The sequence below is a fragment of the Eriocheir sinensis genome, chromosome 33, assembly GCF_024679095.1.
Source record: "Eriocheir sinensis breed Jianghai 21 chromosome 33, ASM2467909v1, whole genome shotgun sequence".
Lineage (NCBI taxonomy): Eukaryota > Metazoa > Arthropoda > Malacostraca > Decapoda > Varunidae > Eriocheir > Eriocheir sinensis.
The window spans coordinates 8,502,542-8,526,135 of NC_066541.1; the positions used below are offsets into that span (position 1 = coordinate 8,502,542).

General features: G+C 43.2%; 1 protein-coding gene across 2 annotated transcripts in view; it reads right to left on the reverse strand.

Moving 5' to 3' along the window:
- Positions 1-496: 496 nt before the first annotated feature.
- The window catches only part of LOC127006686 (polypeptide N-acetylgalactosaminyltransferase 2-like), a 102,725-nt gene continuing 79,627 nt past the window's right edge, over positions 497-23,594 (reverse strand). For both annotated transcript variants that reach the window (XM_050876881.1, XM_050876882.1), the window contains 10 exons: positions 20,727-20,794; positions 6,585-6,650; positions 5,391-5,512; positions 5,087-5,262; positions 4,823-4,926; positions 4,401-4,620; positions 3,703-3,913; positions 2,847-2,963; positions 2,199-2,362; positions 497-1,694 (listed from right to left, as the gene is read on the reverse strand). In XM_050876881.1, coding sequence (XP_050732838.1) covers positions 2,207-2,362; positions 2,847-2,963; positions 3,703-3,913; positions 4,401-4,620; positions 4,823-4,926; positions 5,087-5,262; positions 5,391-5,512; positions 6,585-6,650; positions 20,727-20,794 — 1,240 coding nt within the window. In that variant the 3' untranslated portion in view covers positions 497-1,694; positions 2,199-2,206. The remainder of the gene's footprint in view (positions 1,695-2,198; positions 2,363-2,846; positions 2,964-3,702; positions 3,914-4,400; positions 4,621-4,822; positions 4,927-5,086; positions 5,263-5,390; positions 5,513-6,584; positions 6,651-20,726; positions 20,795-23,594) is intronic.

Consider the following 23,594-nt stretch of genomic DNA (forward strand, 5'->3'; position numbering starts at 1 on the left):
CGTATGTCCTGAGGAGCCTCTATGGCTGCCCTCCACCCCACTGGTGAGTGCTGGTCTGGCTCACACAAATCAGGCTGAGGCCCAGCAAATGTATACATACATTAGGTGGGTCTGATAACCCTACCACGATTCTCATATGTGAAGTCCTAGAAACTATATACATTTTTACCATCACAAAATGCTTGTATTTCTAATTTTTGTTTATTAACCCCTTCACTACGACCGGGCCAAAAAATACAGCTCCGTATTATCCGAGATCATCACAAAAAAAAAAAAAAATAATGTATATAAATAAGTAATTTTCAGACATAAACTCAACACAATCATGATGTATTATATATGAAAACATGCAGAATTAAATGGAGCACATAAGAAACATAAATCAATAGATAACAAATAACTCATATATTGGCTAAAGCGAACCAAGAGCAGTATGCGGCCCTCGGATATGGTATGCAACGCAAGGACACGCATATACATCCTCGTGTTGAAGGGGTTAAATGCTAATAGCAGAATTCAGACAAAAAAGCTTTTATGAACTTTTAAATAAATGCTTGAAAATTCTGATGAGATTATTGGCTTGCAATGATGAATATACTATAACATGAAGAAAATAAAATTTACAGTAATTGCAAGTAATTAAAAACACAACAATCAAACACCGACATACAAAAAATAATAGAAAATATATCATGTCCAATCACATATGTGATACATGAATAAATAGGCATCACAAATGTTTCTGAAAAAAATAAAACAAACAGTTACATTTTTAAGATCACACTGGTCATAAAACTATACTTTGAGTGTCTGGCGCAGGGCCAACGCAGCCTTGCCGCGCACCACCACGTGGATGTGACAAGGGCTTATAGGAAAATATAATCTATTTGCAAACAATATATACAAATCTAATACTTGCCCTTAGCAGAAGAAATTAAATTAACAATATAATTTACTTATACTTAGATTTATAAATATTTCATCCAACAAAATCAACAAAACAATGATCATTAAAACAAAAAGTGGAATATTGCCACCAATAGAATCAGATTTGTATGCAAAATAATGTGGCTGTTATTATACTTAACCAAAAAAAAAATATATATATATATATATATATATATATATAAAACCTGTGATGTCACTCATAAAAATAAGTTGAAACATTATGTATATACCATCACAATACATCCACCTGGCACTAGAAACTAAAATCTTCACAAATTATAACACCAAACATTTACCACTGAGAAGCTTCCATAGTCACAGGCTTGAACACAATCCTGATAAGCTTCTTTATTCAATGTTAGTCACTGACCAGTAACTGCTAAGATGAAGTTTGATTTATTTTTACACAGAGCACTGAAGAAATATAAAAATGCTGATCATTTTTGCTCCTCTGCTTTCTTGTCACACACTAGATTCCTTTCCATTAGGCACATTTACTTTTCCATCTCTTTCCATTTGTATTGTTTCCAACCTTTACACAAGTAACAGTTCTTGCTACTGCAGTTTCTCTACAGAATGCTTTGTTACTCAAAATAACTTTGCCAGAAAACAGTGAAAATATCACATGCTTAACAAAACTGATAATCTTCATTACATAAAGAGTTGATCAGCTTGAGAGGATCACAAGACTGTTCATGAATTCCTCTCACTTTGGACTGAGTCGAAATCTTGGTCTATATACAGCACTGAAAAGAAATCAATTTATATGTGAGTCATAAAATTAAATATTCATTCTTAGTGCAACACAAATATGAAATATCCCTTTAGTATCCTCCCTTGTTTCCCATAAAAAAGTACAGAAAAAAAGAGAAATGAAGATTTTAAAAAAATGTGAAGAAAGAAAATGAGAGGAAGGAACTGGCATGATATTTGCATGCCAGTGGTTATAAGCCACTCTTTTCTACACTAAAAGTAACAAAGTGCATAATTTATTTATATAAATCAATAATGTCTGTTCTCTTTAGTTTTCATGTCTTTATTAGCTGTAATCTCACTAACAGTTCAGAGCATGCAATAGTACAGTCATTGTCTACTGATAGATGTGCAAAAATCAGACCATGTAGTTAACTGATAAGGTTGGTAAGTGTTTAAAAAACATGTTAGTTTTAAGTATTATCCCAAAATTCATGTCCTTGAGTTTTATTCTCTTAGAAAGGGTCATACAAGTTATCTAATGAAGACAAACTTACCTCATTCATTAGCTTTTATTGGCAATGAAGGACCATCGCTGTGTGAGGATTGTCTTATCACAGCCCTCCACGATGAGCCCCACAGCTTTTTCCCGCCCACTGTCCACACACAGGTTAAGGTCCTCAGCCATGATCAAGCGGTCGCCCTCAGTCCTCACCCATTTCTGAAACAGGAATTTGTTACCACTATCTCTAAACAGGAATATATTACCACTATCTCTAAACAGGAATATACTATTACTTTCTCTCTAAACAGGAATATATTACCATTACCACTATCTCTAAACAGGAATATACAACTACTTTCTCTCTAAACAGGATTATACTACCCCTATATATAAACAGGAATATAGTATTACCACAATATCTACAGAGGAATATATTACCATGATCACTTAACAGAAATATATTACCTACATCTCTAGACAGATACATAAATCATTTCTAAACCAAACACATGCCATGTTATTAGAGAGACATATGTTTTTTCCATATTTACAATAAATGGAAGAAAAATGAGGAATAAAAATGTATGTGAAAGATAAATCTACAAAATTCACTTTGTTTGTTTTATGATCATTTGACAGGTATCCAATGCTATGCTATGAAATTCATGATATTGAAATAGCATTAATCTGAGTGGTTCACCTGAAGGTCACTGTTTTGGCAGGGGGCAAGGACAAGGGAGGTGCCTGGCCTGGGTTCTGGAAGGGTCAGGCAGAGCTCGCTGTGCTTTATCAGTTTGTCCCGCGTCATCGACCATTCCTGGAGACATCAAAATGCATCTTTGTCAACACAGCAGCCTGTCCACCAACACTCAGGGGATGCAGGGGATAAAGCCTCAACCATCATCATAATCAAATCATCATCTGAAGTTCATTTCCCATAGATTTAAGAGACAAGATATAGTTACAGAGGAGGTAAGGTTTCAAGAAGAAAAAAAATACAGTGCCATTCATACACACCTCATGCTGAACACCACCTTGGACCCTGAACACAATCCATTACTATATCACCACCGACACTGAATAATGTCCCACCACCCAAAGAAGCTATGAAGTTAAACACTCAAGTTATGGCATACAGTGCCATTCATACACACCTCATGCTGAACACCACCTTGGACCCTGAACACAATCCATTACTATGTCACCACCGACACTGAATAATGTCCCACCACCCAAAGAAGCTATGAAGTTAAACACTCAAGTTATGGAAACCCTCAGCCCAGTACAACAGATGTGTGAACATGTGGCCCATGTCAGTAGAATTTTTCACAGATGAGTCTTTTTCTCATAACCTGAACTTTCTTTAATCTGTTATTTATATTTACATTTTTTACCCATATTACTTTAATACAGTGATTCATCTGAAACAGTACCATTTACATATATTTTTTTCCAGCAACAGGTTTAATGGGAAACAGACTGAGGACATATGATGGCTGGGAAAAGTAAGCTTCACTACATACAACATGAACACCCTTGGCCACAGTGGCACATACCTGGTTCCCTCCAGTTCCATGGCAGGCATAGAGCCCCACTGTCCCCTCCACTCGGTGTCCTAAGGTGTCCATGCACTTGAGTCCCTGCTTGAACACCCCAAACGTTGAGTGTCCCATGTCTGGCACCTTCAGCTCAGGGTACACGTTCTCCAGGTACCACTTGAAGTTGTGGCACTTGAGTTGCTTGCGTAGCTCTAGCCGAGACTGTATGCTGCAAGTTATTAATCTCTTTACCAGAGTATCAATTTAAATAATGGGAAGATGCTAAAGTCTGTGTCCGTATTATAATGAACCTCCTTCATATTTTCCTACTATAATTTTAACACCAGAAAACAGTGTCATAGAGGATAACAAAGCAACAAAAAACTAGCCAATTAAAAGCCACTTAGAAGGAGCAGCTTATTCAATGGCCTGATTAGAAGTATTTGTCATAGCTTGTTCTGTCTTGGATATTGTTTGCATCTCTCTGATCAATTCACTGCTTTACGAGTTTCCTGAATGGCAAAGTCATTCATAAACTTCAGACTAGTATTTAAAAATTTAATCACTAGCTTCAACATCCATGACTCAATTGCCCACATAAATCAAATTGAATAGATTCCACACCCCAAACACACTCCATGTTTCATGAATTAGAAGAAAACAATAGCATCTGTTATTGAGAGCTAAGGGTTCCTCTGTCAGTTTATACAACTTACTTCCCGAAATTAACACTCTTGGCAAGGGGAACAGCAGAGTAATAGTACTTCTTGTAGTCATCCATCCAGACCTCAGCTGCCCTGCGAGTGTTTCGGGCAAACACGTTGCCAGAGCCTCCAGGGAAGGTGTAAGGGTGCTGCTTGCGGAACACGTGGCCCACCCGGGAGCAGGGCACGATCTCCAGGCTGCCGCCACACTGCCACGTGCGGAAGGAGATTTCTGTGGAGGGGAGAGTAACGGTCAAGTGTGTGTCTGTATCTGTGTGTGTGTGTGTGTGTGTGTGTGTGTGTGTGTGTGTTTCCCTGCCATGTATTACTTACTTAGTTTACTTAGTATTGTCTAGAGGCCAACGCCTCACAGTCTCATAAGAATTTTTGACATTTCTGACGGCTGTCATAATTTTACTGGTTCTGACGCTCACCCAGGTTTTCGCCTCCCCATATGTCCATGGCCATGTCGTATTTGCCAAGCTCTTCAAAATACGATTTGTCTATCATGAAGAGTCCGCCAGCAATCATGGGAGTTCTGAAAATGGAAATTAGTTCTTCATAATAAAATTTACACAAAGATGAATTTATGCGAATTAGAAAAAAAAAATAAAAATAACACACACACCTTACTAAAGTGTGGAAAAACAGGTATTGTGTGACTCGTATTTTACTTGACAGCATGGGCAGCATCTTACTTTATGACCTGCGTGGGGTCCTTCTGCCGCCGGCGCTTCTCGTCACTGGACAGGTACTCCCACCGGAAGACCAAGTTCCAGTCAAAGCCGCCGCGCAGGTCAGCCGAGGCGCCGATGTACTGGAAGGTGTCCATGCTGATAACGTCAATGATGGGACACACGACCCGCGTTCTGTCCTGCAATGACGAGGCAAAGAAAGTTCAGTAAATATACAGCCTGCTAAGTTCTGTTGGTCTGCTTCAACATTCATGCGACACACTTCTGATAGGCAAGAATGACTTTCTGCAGGGGCACAACGCCTCACCTCAGCCACACGCTCCAGCATGGGCTCCAGCCAGTGTTGGTTACACTCGCAGTGGGAGTCGAGGAAGGTGAGTACGGGGGCGGTGGCAGCATCCGACCCCCGCACACGAGACCGCATCAGCCCTGCACAACACAGGATTACATAGGCTTGCGTGAGTGAAACAAAAATGTGCGGGGTTAAAAAAGAAAAGTAGTGATGGAACATGTTGTGGGGTGTAAAGGGTGATTAATGGTTGTAAAAGGGATGGCTGTGAGGTGATATGAGTGAATGAATAAAAAACAAAAATAGCACGGGAAGAGTTTAGGGTTCCCAGAAGACTAGATCCACTTGTGAGTATAACAGGACCAATAAAGAGGGACAGGTGTGTGTGGGAGGATGGCAGGGGAACAAGTGAATGGGGAGAAATGAGTCAGGTATATGAAGGCAGCGAAACGGGTGCGTAGGGGTGAAAGAAGGGTGGGGAGAAGCGAACAAAAGAGTGGAGTGAAATAGATGAATGATGCAGTAATGGGGCGGGTGAACGTGTGTGTGTGTGTGTATCGGGGGGGAGGTAGAAAATTAATCAAGTGAATGGGGAGGGGAAGCAATAAAACATATGTGTAGGGGAAGTGAAAAAGGATGGGGAGAGAAACATGGGTAGGGAAATGAAACAAATATGTGCTGAGTGGGGAATAAGTGGAGCCAATGAGATGAGTTCATAAAGCATACGATCAGGCAGGGGACAGGAAATCGGACACACAAACATAATAAAAGGGAACACCATTTTCATTTAACCTGTTAACAAATATTTCAGTGTCTACATCCATGTAACATTGCGATAAGGAAAAGGAACATAATATCTTTAAGTAATATGTGGAGGTGATTCGAGATAAGGATATATTTTTGATATTAAGTAGGCTACATGGGGTTGAACAGTCCGTTATAGTTCTAAGAAATTCAATACTTCGTTTATTTCCCGTTGCTAATATCGCAGCAACATAAAATTAACTTTGGTCGTCGAAAAAGTCAATATGAAAACCTTACATGACAAAAAAGTTAAATTCAAAAAAAAAAAAAAAAAAAAAAAAAAAAAAAACCACCATCCAGTCTTCTTGAACCTCCTCGAGTGAAAAAAAAGAACAAACAGTGAATTATTATACACACAAAAAAGTCACTGTTACAAGAATTAAAAAGCATGTACGAATCGCGTCTTACCTTCTCTTTGGTCGTTTCGTATGACCCGCACCTTCTGTATCTTGGCCAGCTCGGCGCCGTCCATGGCTGAGGGGAAGGAATGGGAGCATGAGGTCAGGACAGACAGACAGACACTCAGACACAAGAGTCAGCCGGTCAGCTTACGAGAACTATCGATAACCAATATTAACTACCTCTCTCTCTCTCTCTCTCTCTCTCTCTCTCTCTCTCTCTCTCTCTCTCTCATGGCTTTGTGTGTTGATGTGTTCGTGGAATTGTTGGTCTTGTTATTTTATTGCCCGTTTTGCTTGGTGTGGATCTGTTCTCCGGTTCGTTGTGTTCACGCTATCGATTCACCTTCCTTTCCATGCACATATTCTGCTGGCTGTGTACACGTATCATGATGGTTCTTATTCTTAGACGTTCTTTTTTTTCACGTTCATGATGCATAAGCCTTGTCAAACTATTGCGAAGCTCATAAAACTACCTCTGGAAATACTCACAACTTCTACAAAAGCCTTATTCCATATTGTGAGATTGCTGTTTCAATTAATGCCCCCCCCCCCCTTCCAACTTTCTATTACGGCCATTTTGATATATCGTTTGTGTGTTATTGTGGAGAGGATTTATGATCTCTTTTCGGATTCCCTTGTTTCATTTGTTTTTACAGCAGAGGAGACTGCTAAAAAAAAAAAAAAAAAAAAAAAAAAAAAAAAAAAGCACGCTATTCGCTGCTCCTATAATAAGCTCAGAGAAATGGCCGAAAGATAGGTCAATTTCGGAAGGAGAGGTGTTCTGATACCCTCCTCTTGAAAGAGTTCAAGTCGTAGGCAGGAGGAAATACAGAAGAAGGAAGATTGTTCCAGAGTTTACCAGCGTGAGGGATGAAAGAGTGAAGATTCTGGTTAACTCGTGCGTAAAGGATTTGGACGGTAAAGGAATGATCTTGAGTAGAAAGTCGTGTGCGGCGAGGTCGCGGGAGGGGGGAAAGCATGCAGTTAGCAAGTTCAGAAGAGCAGACAGCGTGAAAATATCGATAGAAGATAGAAAGAGAGGCAACATGGCGGCGGAATTTAAGAGGTAGAAGACTATCAGTAAGAGGAGGAGAGCTGATGAGAACTGGCGGAGACGATACAGAACGCCCAACCTGGAGGAAGCTGATTTAGTGAGACAAGAGATGTGAAGTTTCCAGTTAAGATTCCGAGTTAAGGAAAGACCGAGGATGTTTAGTGTTGAAGAAGGTGACAGCTGAGTGTTGTTGAAGAATATGGGATAGGTGTCTGGAAGATTGTGTCGAGTTGATATGTGGAAAAATTGGGTTTTGGAGGCATTGAAGGACACAAGGTTACTTTTACCCCAATCGGAAATGATAACAAGGTCTGAGGTTGAGCGTTCATTATACGTTATTTTGATATTGTTATTTCCACCGATGCTTTTTGTCCAGCTTTCCACTAGGTTTTGAGTTTGTTGATTATCTATTCTCCTTTTCTTTGCAGCACTTGTTTTAAATTTGATTTCTGACTATTTCATTACACGTTATTTTGATATTGCAATTTCCACCGATGCTTTTTGTCCAGCTTTCCACTAGGTTTTGAGTTTGTTGATTACTTATTCGCCTTCTTTTTCTAGCATTATTTTATTACTAGACTGATTTCTGACTATTTCATTACACACTATTTTGCACTTTCATCAACACTTTCCCAACAAACTTTATTCAATTCCTCTCCAATGTAAAATTTTCCCTGCCGCAATGTTTTCCTCGGCACGTTCAAACTTTTACCCGGCTACATACCCGCCGCCCATCCCGACTAGCGAGCTCTCCACCAACGGTTTCCTCCATTTCCATTTCATTCCGCCGCACATTTTCCGGCTCATTAGTCTCTTCGCTATATTCAATTTTACCTCAATCACGGACATGCACATTTTGTTCGGAATTGCTTCATTCGATATTCATATGGATCTGTATTTCTCAGTGGATATTATTATTTTACTATTACTATCATTACTGTTATTATTACTATCGCTCTCTACACTAATACTCTTCCATATTATATTACTATTATATTGATCTGTATTTCTTTTTGGATATTATCATTTTACTATTATTATCATCATTATTATTATTACTCATTCTCAACACCAATATCCTTCCTAGTCATATAATTATCATTTTGGTCTGTCTTTCTTATTGGATATAATTATTTTACTCTTACTGTCATTATTATTATTACTATCATTCTCTCCAATAATACCTTTTCTGTCATGTTACTGTCATTTTCGTCCACCTTCCCGTCCTGGACTCAGCTATCAGAGGGGCGTGCTGAAGAGGCTTGGTTGCTTCTTTCTTTTTTTTCCATTACTTCCCCGGCTGATAAAACACGAAGCCAAACACTGAGCTAAGTGTTGAGAGGCACAAAAATGTCAAGAGGCGAGAATCTGCTTGAGAGTGACAGGGAGACAGGATGAGAAAGGGAGATGGAGGGGAAGGAGGGGAGAGGGGAAGGGTTGAGGATGGGGAAAGGGAGGAAGGGGTGTAGAGATGGGGGAGAAAGATAGGTGTGTGTGTGTGTGTGTGTGTGTGTGTGTGTGTGTGTGTGTGTGTGTGTGTGTGTGTGTGTGTGTGTGTGTGTACGTCGACTAGGAGAGGGAGGAGAGGTGGGGGGGAGCCATGGATGGAAACGGTTTAAGAAAGATTGCAGAAGGATGTAAAGAGGAGAGATAAGAGGGAGGGGAAAGACGAGAGAGTGAGGTATGAAAGAGAGGCAACAGAGAGAGGGATAAAGGAAAGGAGGTAAGAGAGATAGAGAGACAATGAAATAGATTAACAAAAAGTATAATTGCTTCGGTATTGTGGTATCAAAGTCTCTCTCTCTCTCTCTCTCTCTCTCTCTCTCTCTCTCTCTCTCTCTCTGACTGAGTAAAGGTAATAAAGAGAGACAAGAAGAGTGACGGGTGATGAGAGAGAGAGAGAGAGAGAGAGAGAGAGAGAGAGAGAGAGAGAGAGAGAGAGAGAGAGAGTAAATGACCATCATTCTCTCTCTTTACGCGACTTTTGTTATTCATAAATATTTAACGCGAATAATAATTGTTCTGCATTAATGACAACAAATTTCTCTACGCCCACCCCTGTTTGTCTGTCTGTTTATCTGTCCGTCTGTCCGTCCGTCTGTCTGCTGCTAACTGTGTGTCTGTGTCAAAGTGTCTATGTTGATTGAAGCCTGTCTGTCTGCCTGTCTATTTCCCTTCCTGCCTCTCTCTCTCTCTCTCTCTCTCTCTCTCTCTGTGGAATACGAGGAAATACTAATGAAGATGGAGGGAAAGTAAAAGAAGGAAGGAAGGAGGCGCGGAGGAAATTTGGGAGGGAAGAGGAAGGGAGAGGGACAAAAAGTGTGTGTGTGTGTGTGTGTGTGTGTGTGTGTGTGTGTGAGAGAGAGAGAGAGAGAGAGAGAGAGAGAGAGAGAGAGAGAGAGAGAGAGAGAGAGAGAGAGAGAGAGAGAGAGAGAGAGAGAGAGAGAGAGAGAGAGAGAGAGAGAGAGAGAGAGAGAGAGTAGGGGAGGGAATACAATAATAGATGAGAGAGAGGAGGCAAGCAAGGAGGGAAAGAGAGGGAAATGGGAGGAAAAGGGGCGGAAGAGAAAGAGGATAAAAGGGGAGCATAGACAGGTCCGAAATGGTAAAAGGGGAGAGGGAAGAGCGGAAATGGAATTGGGAGAGAGGAAGGAATGGAACAGAGGGAGAGGAAAGAACATGAGGGAAGAAAATACGGAAATAAAGGAAACAGGAACGTGTGATAAAAATAGAAGGAGACAAAAGCGATGAGGGAGGATAAGTGAGGAGAATAATGGAGAACAGGGGAAAGGAAAACAGAGTAAAGGAGGGACAGGTAGTAGAAAAAGAGAAAAAGAGAGAGGGAAAAACCGAAATTAGATTGTAAGAGGGAAGAACATCGAAGCAGAATATACAAGGAAACAAGTGGAGAAGAAAAAAACAAAGAGAAGAGGAAGACAAGTAAGAAGAAGAAAAAGGAAGAAAAGGGGAGAGGAAAAAGAGAACAAAGAAGGGACAGGTAGTAGGGGAGAAGGAGGAGGGAAACGAGAGATAGAGGCGAGAAGAGAGGTGAAGGTAGGAGTTAATATGGAGGAGAGGAGATCGGAGGGGAAGACGTGAGAGGGGGAGAGGGAGGAAAAAGTGAGGGTGGAGTGAGAGGAGGCAAGAGAGAGGGAGGGATGGAAGGAAAAAGGGGAGGAGACTGAAGGGAGAGGGGAGGGGAGGAAGAAAGGACATGGAGGAAAAAGGGAAAAAAAGAGAGGAGAGAGGGAGAGAGGGCAAAGAGGAGATGAACCAAAGGGGGGAGAGGGAAGGAGGCGAAGAAAGGGGAAAAGGTAAAAGGAAAGTGAGAGGGAAAGTGAAGGGGGTTAACTGGTAAATGACAGAGGGGAGACAAGGCTAAAAAAAAAGGGAGAGAATAAATAAGGGAGAAAGTACAGAGATAACCAAGGGGAGTGAAGGAAAAAAGAAAAATAAGGGTTTAGAGAAAAAAAAAGGAGATAGGACAGAAATGGGAAGGGTAATGGATTAATAACAGGAGGTGGCGGAGGGGAAAGAGGGGGAAGGGGAGAGAAGGGGAGAAAGGGGGGAAGGGAGAAGCAAATCCTGTCTACTGGTCAACGGCTGCGAGGCCAAACCGGACAGTCAAGGTCAAGGAACACACACACACACACACACACACACACACACACACACACACACACACACACACACACACACACGTGATCGTTTAATTAGACGCACACACACATGTACGCGCATTCCGGGCCATGCACACGCCATAGACTAAAAAAAATGAATGTATAATATAATTAAGCATAATAAGAAAATAATGAACACAATTAACGAGAGAGAGAGAGAGAGAGAGAGAGAGAGAGAGAGAGAGAGAGAGAGAGAGAGAGAGAGAGAGAGAGAGAGAGAGAGAGAGAGAGAGAGAGAGAGAGAGAGAGACTCAAATGGTAGCGAGTGAGTGTTAATTGTATAATGGCTTAATGGGGCAATTGTAGCAGCTGCAGTAGCATCAACAACAACAACAGCAGCATTATCATCATCATCAGTAATTATTGTTGTTACAGTAGACGTAGTAGTAGTAGTAGTAGTAGTAACAACAGTAGTAATAGTAGTAGTAGTGGCAAAAAAAAATGTAAAGTAACGCGATTAAAATTTGTAAACACACACACACACACACACACACACACACACACACACACACACACACACACACACACACACACACACACACTCATCTGCAAACATAACCTTGAACTTATGTGAAGACAACATTAGCGCCGAGGAGGAAAAAAAATAATACAAACATCATGCACTCGAACTTTTTTCTCCTCCCCTTAAACACACACACACACACACACACACACACACACACACACACACACACACACCATTAACGAAAACAATTATACAATCACATTATTTGAACTGGAAAAGCAAGAGCAATGAAGTAAGTGGATTTACTGACGTTATGAATGCGTGAGTCTTAGCCATGAACCCAGATGAGTGTGTGTGTGTGTGTGTGTGTGTGTTGAGAAGGGTGGAGAGGATATCGTTTAAGGATTGCTTGGGGGAGAATCTGGGTGGGAGAGAGGGCGGGAGGGGGTGTGGATGGGAGGGCGAATGGGCGGGGAGGAGGAGGATGAGTGAGAAAAACCACGGGCGGGAGGGGGGGCGGGCAGGAGGGGAGGGGGAGGAACCGTGGGTGAGTAGGAGGGTATAAAGGCGGGGAAGTGGGCGGGGGAAGAGATGGGTGGAAGGGGGGTGGTGGGAAGTACCGGGTGGGCGAGGCCTGTGATGGGGTCAGGGTTAAAGGTGTGAGTGCTCCAGGTGAGGGGGGCAGGTGAGGGGGGCAGGTGAGGGGGGCAGGAAAGGGAGGCAGATAGTGGGGCAGGTAATGGTGGAGCACGGGGTTGGAGGGAGAGTAAAGGGGAGTGAGCGTGTTATGGAGGGATGGTATGTTAGGTTACAGAGTGGGGCAGAGGTGGGGGTGGATTGTTAGGGTACAGAGCTCTGCCATGTCTCTGTCTTCTTCCCATTGCCCCCTCTCCTCCCTTTCTTATTTTCGTCTTTTTTCTTTTCCCACTGTACACTCTTAAAAGATGGACAGCCTCTAGGACTTTGCCATAATCTGCACCTTTCCACTTCTTTCTCGATTTCCTTTTTTTATCTCCTACATCTTCTTTCCTTGCCCATACTATTGATTGTGGTCAGCCTCTAAGTCTCCGCCATAATCTGCTGCATCTTTTTACTGCTTTCTCTCTTTCCTTTATTTTTTTTTTTTTTTTTACGTCTTCCTTCTTCGCCCATTGCTCTTTTTCTTAACAAGTTTTCTGTGAACACTCTTTCCCCCTCTGTTATGATTAGTCGTTGGTTCTCTGCCAAATACTGTAGGTACCTTTCCATTGCTTTCTCTCTTCCCTTCGATATCTGTTATGTTCTATCGGTAGGAGGTGTATCAGGGTGAGAGGAACCAGATCTACGGTGACTTTTAACTGACATTCTTCCTCCCTTCTTGATTAACGGAGGAAATAAGTGGGTATGAGGATGGTATTATGCTAAGGGAAGGGAAGAAGTGGTGGGGGATATCTCGGAAGGAACGGTATATCAGCCTTAACCAGGTCTATCATGTCTGAGCCTTCTTTCTTGACTAACAAAAGAGAAATGGGAATTCTAATAGATGGGTATGAGAGTGAAGGAAGGGCAGGAAGGGAGGGAGACAGGTCACGAGGGAGTGTGTGGCATCATTAAACAGATCTATGCTTGAATGACCAAAGATAAAAGATAGAATAACAGTAGGGGGAAGGGCAGGAAGGGTGGGAGATGGGCCATGAGGGAGTGTGTAGCATCATTAAAAAGACCTATGCTTGAATGACAAAAGATAAAAGATAGAATGATAGTGGGGGGGGAAGGGCAGGAAGGGTGGGAGATGGGCCATGAGGGAGTGTGTAGCATCATTAAACAGACCTATGCTTGAATGACAAAAAATAAAAGTAGAATGATAGTGGGGGAAGGGTGTGAAATAGGCCATGAGAGAGTGTGTATCATCCTTTAACAGACCCTTCATGCCATTTACTGACCCTTCTTCCTTGATTGACAAAAGATAAAAGTGAGGATGATAGTGGGGGAAGGGTAAAAAAGATGGGAAATAGGTTGTAAGGGAGGGCGAACCATCATTAAACAAAGCTATCATGTCATCTATTGAACCTCCTTCCTTGACTAGCGGAGAAGGAAAGTGGGAATTCTGAACGGATATGAGAGAGGGGAAAAGGGCAAGAAGAATAGATGATAGGACATTAGGAAAGGTATATACCACCTATAAAATCACTTATTGAACCTCCTTCTTTGAGTAGCGGAGAAGAAAAGTGGGAATTTTGGACGGGTATAAGAGAGGGGGAAAGGGCAAGAAGAATAGGTGACAGGACATTAGAAAAGGTGTACCATCTCTAAAACCACTAATTGAACCTCCTTCTTTGAGTAGCGGAGAAGGAAAGTGGGAATTTTGGACGGGTATAAGAGAGGGGGAAAGGGCAAGAAGAATAGGTGACAGGACATTAGAAAAGGTGTACCATCTCTAAAACCACTAATTGAACCTCCTTCTTTGAGTAGCGGAGAAGAAAAGTGGGAATTCTGGACGGGTAAGAGTGTGGGAAATGGCAAGAAGAATAGGTGACAGGACATTAGAAAAGGTTTACCATCTCTAAAACCACTAATTGAACCTCCTTCTTTGAGTAGCGGAGAAGAAAAGTGGGAATTCTGGACGGGTAAGAGTGTGGGAAATGGCAAGAAGAGCAGCTGATAGGTCATTAGAGAGGATGTATCATTTATCATAACACCTATTCCTTTATTAACAGAGACGAAAAGTGGATATGCATGATGGGTATATAACGTGGGAAAGAGCTGGAAGAAGAGTGTGTGTGAAAGGGCAGGAGGAGAGAGTTTATCATCTATCGTGACATCTATTAAACCTTTATTAATTAACAGAGACGAGGAGTGAATGGGTATACGGTGTGGGCGGGGGAGTGAGGGAGGGATGGAAGAGGGGTGGAAAGTAGTTCAGATATGTCGTAGGGAGGCGGGTATGCTGGATGAGCGGGGCAGAGTGTAAGGGGCAGGAGGGATGGAAGAGGGGTGGAAAAGTAACTCGTATAGATCACATGGAGGTGGTTATGTTGGATAGGCGTGGCAGTTTATGAAGGGCAGGAGGTAGTTCAGATAGGTCATTGGGAAGTGGGTATACTGAATGGGCGTGGCAAAGTGTGAGGGGCAGGAGGAGCAAGAGGGACAGGAGGTAGTTCAGATAGGTCACAGGGTAGTGGGTATGCTGGATGGGAGTGGCAGTGTGTGAGGGGCAGGAGGGACAGGAGGTGGTTCAGATAGGTCACAGGGTAGTGGGTATGCTGGATGGGCGTGGCAGTGTGTGAGGGGCAGGAGGGACAGGAGGTGGTTCAGATAGGTCACAGGGTAGTGGGTATGCTGGATGGGCGTGGCAGTGTGTGAGGGGCAGGAGGGTAAGGAAGGAGGTAGCTCAGACAGGTCACATGGGAGGGTGCATCAGCATGAAAGAAACAGGTTCCCCATAATGCCTTCAACTGACCCTCGTTATCCCCTATCCACTCTCGGCATGCCATTACTGATTACCCCGAGACCCTTTTGGAGCTTAACTTGATCGATATACAAAGAAGGGAAGAAGCGCAGGGAGAGACGTATGATCGGAGAAAATGGATGTGGATAGGTGGAGAAAGGAGAGACGAAGATGAAAAAGTAAAGAAATGGATGTGAGAAGAAAGAAATTAATGAAGAGATGGATGAAGGAAGGAAGGAAGACGAAGGAGAAAGGAAAGACGAAGAGAGAAGATGAAAATGTAAAGAGATGGATGAAGGAAGGAAGGAAGACGAAGGAGAAAGGAAAGACGAAGAGAGAAGATGAAAATGTAAAGAGATGGATGAAGGAAGGAAGGAAGACGAAGGAGAAAGGAGAGACGAAGAGAGAAGATGAAAATGTAAAGAGATGGATGAAGGAAGGAAGGAAGACGAAGGAGAAAGGAGAGACGAAGAGAGAAGATGAAAATGTAAAGAGATGGATGTGAGAAGAAAGAATTGAATTAGATATGGATAGAGGAAGGAAGGAAGATAAAGAAGTAGGAAGAGATGGGAAACAATATATATCTTAATTTTTTTTGTCTTCGATCAATATTCTTTCCTTGTTTTCTTGTTTTCTTTGATCAATATATTTTCTTAGTTTTCTTCTTTGATCAACGTATTTCTTTCTCTTCTTGTTTTTTTTTCTTATCTTTGTCAATATATGCTATTTTCCTATATCTCTGTTTCTCTTTTTTATATTGTATTTTTCACGTCTTCATTTCTTCATATTCTCGTCTTGTATCATTATATTTCTTCCTCTCCATGTCTTTCACCAACATTTTTCTTCATTTTCATGTTTCCCTTTTCTTCTCAATGGGGTAACGTCTTGTGGGCATCTTTTTAATCTTACTCTGCCCTCCTTTTATCTACCTTTCGTGCCCTTAAACAGAAGAGAAGTGGGTACGATGCTGGGGGGGGGGGGGGATGGTGGTCTAAAGGGTAGGGGAGAGGCTGGACGTCATAAGGTCACAGGGGAAGGTGTGTCAGCATTAATGGAACAGGTAAGGGGCAGGTAAGCTTGGGTGGAGGGTATGAGGCAAGGTGGGCTAGAGAGGGGAAGGGGTGTTGGGAAGAAAGGGGTTCAGGAAGGGGATGCTTTGGGTGAGGAAAGGAAGGGAGGAGGAAGTAGAGAGAGGGAGAGATGGAGGAGGAAAACAAGGAGAGGAGGAGGTAGAGAAGAGAGGGATAGATGGAGGAGGAAAGCAAGGAGAGGAGGAGGTAGAGAAGAGAGGGATAGATGGAGGAGGAAAACAAGGAGAGGAGGAGGTAGAGAAGAGAGGGATAGATGGAGGAGGAAAGCAAGGAGAGGAGGAGGTAGAGAAGAGAGGGATAGATGGAGGAGGAAAACAAGGAGAGGAGGAAGTAGAGAAGAGATTAGGGGTAGAAATGTGGGTAAGTAAAAAAGAAGTCAAGGGAATGTTTAGAGTAAGGAATTGGGTTTGGATAAGGGTTAGAAAAGTGGGTAAGTATAAGTATGAAGAAGAGGGGAAGTAAAAAGAAAAGTAGGGAAAACAAGACGAAAGAGAAAATCAAAGGAAATGTTAGAAATGGGAGAAGTATAAAGGAGGAATACTGGTTATGGGAGAGAAGAAATAAAGAGGAAGAATATTAATAAAGGGAGAGGAGGAACCAAGGAGAGTAGAAAAGAAGGAGAAAGGAAGAATATTAGAAAAGGGAGAGAAGGAACCAAGAAGAGTAGAAAAGAAGGATAAAGGAAGAATATTAGAAAAGGGAGAGGAGGAAGCAAGGAGAGTAGAAAAGAAGGATAAAGGAAGAATATTAGAAAAGGGAGAGAAGGAACCAAAAAGAGTAGAAAAGAAGGAGAAAGGATGAATATTAGAAAAGGGAGAGGAGAAACCAAGAAGAGTAGAAAAGAAGGATAAAGGAAGAATATTAGAAAAGGGAGAGGAGGAACCAAGAAGAGTAGAAAAGAAGGATAAAGGAAGAATATTAATAAAGAGAGAGGAGGAAGCAAGGAGAGTAGAAAAGAAGGATAAACGAAGAATATTAGAAAAGGGAGAGAAGGAACCAAGAAGAGTAGAAAAGAAGGAGAAAGGATGAATATTAGAAAAGGGAGAGGAGGAACCAAGAAGAGTAGAGCAGAAGGATAAACGAAGAATATTGATAATGGGAGGAGAGGAGGAGAATCAAGGGGAGGCCTGTGTAAGGGTTAGGAGAGGTCACATGGGGAGTGATTAAGGCCAGGTGTGGTGAGGGCCAGGTGGAATGGGAGGGAGGGAAGGAGAGAGGAGGGAGGGAAGGAGAGAGAGAAAAGGGAGGTAAGAGGGGAAAGGAGGGAAGTAAGGAGAGAGAAGGGAGGACAGGTAAGGAAGGGAAGCAAGAAGGGAGAGGAGGGAGGTAAGGGGAGAGAAGATGGAGGGGGGAGCTAAGAAGAGAGAAGGGAGGTAAGAAAGGGAAGCAAGAAGGGAGAGGAGGTAGGTAAGGAGACAGTGAAGGAAGAAGGTAAGAGAGGGAGGTAAGGAGGGAGAGGAAGGAGGTAAGGGAGAGGTAAGTTACAGGATGGTGTGGGAAAGTGAGGGAGAGGTTACATAGGGTTAAGTCGCGAGAGGCTTTGGGTAGGCTTAGGTAAGGGAGGAGAGCGGGGGAGGCAGGGATTAGACAAGGTAAGGGAGGGGGGGCAGGGGGCAGGGGTTAGACGAGGTAAGAGGGAAGGGGAAAGGTAGGTGGGTAGGGAATAGAAAGTGAATAGGTGAGTAATTAAGTAGGGAATAAGGGAAGACAGATGGGGAGCTAAGGGTGAAGATGGGTAAGTAATTGACGGGTAAGATAAAGGGTGAAGGGAGATGAGTAGGTGATGAAGAGGGTAGGTAAGGGAAAGTTAAGGGGGATAGAAGGCAAGTGGGAAGGTAAGGTTAGGTGAGAGGGAGACGAAGGAGGAAGCTAAGGAAGGAGAGCAGGTAAGATAATGGAGAGGTAGGGCCACGCAGGTTTAAGGGAGGGAAGGGAGGAGGAGGAGGACAGGTAGGTAGGCAAGGTAAGGGGGTGAGAGGGTATGAATGGGGGTGCTTGGTTATGCGGTTTGGAAGGAATTCAGGCAGAGAGATGGAGAGATGGCGGAGAGAGACAAGAAAGGGAGGAGGAAGTAAGGAGAGGGAGAGATGGAGGAGGAAGACAAGGAGAGGAGAAAGTAGAGAAGAGAGGTAGAGATGGAGGAGGAAAGCAAGGAGAGGAGGAGGTAGAGAAGAGAGGGATAGATGGAGGAGGAAGACAAAGAAAGGAGGAAGTAGAGAAGAGAGACGGAGAGATGGAGGAGGAAGTAGAGAAGATAAATAGAAATGGAGGAGAAAGACAAGGAGAGGAGGAAGTAAAGGAGGAAGGGATAAACGGGTAGATGGAGGAATGGATAGAGGAAGGGAGAAAGCAGTGAATAGCAGGCTTTTGTATCATTAATTTTTTTTTTTTGCCCTTTAACTGCTTCCTCTACTGTAAAAAAAAAAAGAAAAAAAGTGCAGATAGAGCCGAATGAAAAAAAAAAAAAGAACGGAGGAAGGAGAGGAGATAAGGATGATCAGAAAGATAGATCGATGAATGGAGGGATAATGGAAAAATAGAGGAGATAACGTGAACAATGGAGGAAGTGAAGGACGATTAAAATGAAGGTATAGAAAGAGAAGAGAACGCATAGAAAAAGGACAAAAAAGAAAGACAGGAGAAGACAAGTAAGGGAGAGATAAATGAACTTAAAGGAGAGGAATGTGAATAGATGGAAGGAAGGAGAGACGGAGAGAGAGAGAAGGAAACTAAGGAAAGATAGATGTGAGAAGAATGGATGGAGAAAGGAAGAAGATAAGATGGGAAGCCAGGGTTAGGAGGAGAGAGATAAAGGAAGAGAGGGAGAGAGGGAGGGAGGGAGAATGGCGAATGGCTGGGTGGAGGAAGGAAGATGAGATGGAGGAGATAAGGTGAAAGAGATGGAGGAAGCAGAGGAAGGTTGAAAGGAAGAAAAGGTAAGATGAAAACACATGAAACGAAGAAAAGACAGGAAGAGGAAAATAAAGTAGGAAAGAGTGATGAAGTAAATGAAAGGAGGAAGAAGGAAGGTCAGGAAGTAGAAAATGGAAAAGAAAGAAGAAAGAGGAAGGGAAGAAAGTAGAAGATGGGGAAGAAAAAAGAAAAAAAGAAGGGAAGATAGTAGAAAATGAGGAAGAAGGAGGAAGGAAGGGGAGAAAATAGAAAATGGGAATGAAAGGAGGAAGAAGGAAGGGAAGAAAGCAGAAAAGAGGGAAGGAAGAAAAAAAGGAAGGGAAGAAGGTAGAAAACCGAAAAGAAAAAAAAAGGAAGGGAAGAAAATAGAAAATGGGAATGAAAGAAGGAAGAAGGAAGGGAAGAAAGCAGAAAAGAGGGAAGGAAGAAAAAAAAGGAAGGGAAGAAGGTAGAAAACCGAAAAGAAGAAAAAAAGGAAGGGAAGAAAATAGAAAATGGGAATGAAAGAAGGAAGAAGGAAGGGAAGAAAGTAGAAAAGAGGGAAGAAAGAAGAAAAAGAAAGGTAAGAAGGTAGAAAACCGAAAAGAAGAAAAAAAGGAAGGGAAGAAAATAGAAAATGGGAAAGAAAGAAAGAAAGAAGGGGAGGAAAAGAAAGACAGTGATGGATTAAAAGCAGTAAACGGTCGACAGAATAAAAGGGTAAAAGAAATGAGAGAGAAAACCGGCGAAAAGAAAAACGAGGCGAGTGGGAGTGAGTAAACGATGTAATAAAGGAGGGAATTTAGCGGTAAGTAACGAAATAAAACGCAACGAGAGCCAGTGAAAGGGGAGATAAATGCCTGTGTGTGTGTGCGTGTGCGTGTGCGTGTGTGTGCGTGTGTGTGTGTGTGTTAATGAGAGTGTGACTGTGCATGAGGTGTGGAGGCAGATGTGTAGACGTGTTGAGAGTTCAGGTGTATGCTGTATCTAGGTGCTAATTAAGTGCTCAGGTGTGTCTTTTCAGGTGTATGATGTATCTAGGTGCTAATTAAGTGCTCAGGTGTGTCTTTTCAGGTGTATGCTGTATCTAGGTGCTAATTAAATGCTCAGGTGTGTCTTTTCAGGTGTATGCTGTATCTAGGTGCTAATTAAGTGCTCAGGTGTGTCTTTTCAGGTGTCAGATGTCTATAGAAAGGTGTACGTATCCAGATGTTTATGAATAGGCATATGTATATAGGTGTGTGTAAGCGTGTTTGCAGGTGTGTTTTTCAGGTGTCAGATGTGGAAAGAAAGGTGTTTATATCCAGGTGTGTATGAACAGACAGGTATGTATAGGTGTGTACGTAACCAGGTGTGAGTAAGCGTGTCTGCAGGTGTATTTTTCAGGTGTCAGATGTATATAAAAAAGGTATAAGTGTCCAGATGTGTATGATAGGCAGGTGTGTATATGTGTATGTATCCAGGTGTGAGTAAGTGTGTCTGCAGGTGTGTGTAGATCCATGCAGGTGTGTGGACAGGTGTGTAGCCAGGTGTACTCACGGTCATCGCTGAAGTCGTCCACCAGAATGATCTCCTTCACGAGGTGCTCAGGACTGCGGTTCAAGACACTGCGGGGACAAGGGTGACCTTAGCACAGGGAGGAGGAGGAGGAGGAGGAGGAGGAGGAGTTGGAGGAGGAAGAGGAGAGGAGGAGAAAGGGGGAATGGTGGTGGTGGTGGTGGTGGTGGGAAGAAAGTGGTTTGGAAGAATAAAAAAAAACCACAGAAGGAAGAAAGGAAGGGACCGAAGAAAACAAAACAAAAGAGGGACATAAGGCGAGAGGAGGAGTAGGAGGAGGAAATGGCGGTGGTGATTGTGGTTAGGAGGTAGAGTGGAAAAGCGGGAAGAAAATGTCAGAAAAAGATAATGAAATAAAGAAGGTTGGAAGGAAGAAAGGGAGGGAAGTATAGGAAGTTAGAGTAATGAAAAGGGACATAGGGAGAGAGGAAGAGGAGGAGGAGGAAGATGGAAGCAAGAATCAGAAGAGATGGAGCAGGAGGAGAAGAAGGTTAATGTCAGTGAACAAGGACATAGGTCTAGGAGGAGGAGGAGGAGGAGGAGGAGGAGGAGGAATGACATTAAGGACGCAGAGAGGGAGAGACAGAGGCAGAGGAGGAATAGGAGGGGGGGAAACAGGAATGGGAGGAGGAATGAAGGAGAGAGGAGGAGGAGGAGGAGGAGGAGGAGAAAGAGGAGGAATGACATTAAGGACGCAGAGAGAGAGGGAGAGACAGGCGAAGGAGGAGGAGGAGGGGGGGAAACAGGAATGGGAGGAGGAATGAAGGAGAGGGAGATAAGAGGAGGAGGAGGAGGAGGAGGAGTGAGGGGAAGGCGATGAAGAAGGAGAAGGAGGAGGAGGTGGAGAGGAGGAGGTAAGCTGGAGTAAGATGAGGGATGTTACTGTGAGATGAGAACACAGGAGGAGGAGGAGGAGGAGGAGGTGGTGGAGGAGAAGGGAGAAAAGTTATGATGGAAGGAGGGGAACGAGATGCAGAGGAGGGGAAGAGAAGGAGGGGGAAGGGATATGACCTAACCGGAGAGAGAGAGAGAGAGAGAGAGAGAGAGAGAGAGAGAGAGAGAGAGAGAGAGAGAGAGAGAGAGAGAGAGAGAGAGAGAGACGTACTTGTGGGAAGAGGAGGAGGAGGAGGAGATGAGTTACCCGAGGAAAAGAGGGAGGAGGTGCCGGGAAGACAGAGGTAGGAGGAGCGTTAAGATAAGAGGGAGGAGGAGGAGGAGTTGGAGGAGGAGAAGGAAGAAGAGTGTTTGGCTGAAGAGGGAAGGAAGAAAGACGAGTACTTTCCCCTTCCTCCTCCTCCTCCTCCGAAGACGATAACGAGGACAAGAAGAAAAAGAAGAAGAAAGGAAGGCAGGAAAGAAACACATATATGCAGAAGAAACAACAAATATATACTTCTTCTACTACTAAAACTACTACTACTACTACTACTACTACTACAACTACTACAACTAAAATTACTACTTCTTCAACTAGTGGGATAGCTGCATGATCAACAACACTCTCCCTCTCATCCTCTCCCTTTCTCCCTCCCTCTCCCTTCCCCTCCCCAGTCAGCCCCCACCACCACCCCAGCATCCCCACTTCACCCTCCCCACCACTCTCCCACCCACATCCTTCCCCTCCCAACCCCTCCAGCTGCTTTACTCTCCCTTCCTCTCTTCCTCTCCCTCTCCATCACTCCTCCCTCACCAGGCCACTCACCCCACATCCTCATCTCCCTCATCTTGCGTGTGTGTTTAAGATATGATAAACCTCAACTCGGAAGAAGGGAGGACAGAGGAGGAGGAGGAGGAGGAGGAGGAGGGGTGAAAGAGGGTATGAGTGTAGTATTATAGAGATGTAGAGTTGTGAGAGAGCTTGGTAAGGGTACAGTGTGTGTGTGTGCGTGTGTGTGTGTGTCAAGGGATGCATGCAGGGTGAGAGCCGTCTTATGGGTGTAGTGTAAGTGTAGCCGCTGTCTAGTGTTGAAATATACTGAGTGTAGTACTGCCTTATATGGGTCTGGGGGGTGTAGTGCTGTGTATGGGTGTGGTGGCGATGGTGGTGGTGGGCATAATGCACTTTTGGTCGTGGTGGAGAGCGGTCTATAAAGGAAATCGTGAGTTAAGCGGCAATAAAAGAGATTATCAGGGGAGGTTAGGGATTTAAAAGGAAAAATATGAGATTACAAGACCGGGAATAACGGACTTGACACTAAATTTTCCCTCCCAGTACTAAAAGTTTGACTATGATAAACAATACATAAAAAAAAATCGAAGAGGAAGTGGACTAACTGATTATGGTAAACGAAAATGAAGAAAGAGAGGATAGAGGTGGTAATGATGACAAGTTATATGACGATGATGATGGAGTTGTCGTTGATGCTTGAGATGGTGATGATGATGAAGATGATGGTGAGGATGATGATGGTGTCACTGTAAATTCTCTTGCTGCAGCTATCAGTATCCTGTGAGGCCCAATCCGTAATAGTGATGATGATGGTGATGATGATAGTTGTTGATGATGGTGATGGTAAAGATGCTGGTGGTGGTGTCATTGAAAATATCCTAATTCCAGCTATCAGCATCCTGTGAGGCGCCCATCCCGTGATAAGATAAAGTGCGCCTCCCCCAGCGTGTTGCCGACGTGTCAAGAGCTTCAGACGCGAGAAAGTGACGCTAAAGGGGCTATTACACAGGGCAAATTTTCCGTGGATCTTCAGTCAAACCACGATTTCCGCTAGCCTGGTTCCCATTTGTTTCTTGTTATTGCTGCTGCTGATGATGGTGAGTAATATCGTCGTCCTTCGGTGAAATCTACCGTAGGTTTGGAAGATCGTCGATATTACAGAAAACCACGGAAATATGAGA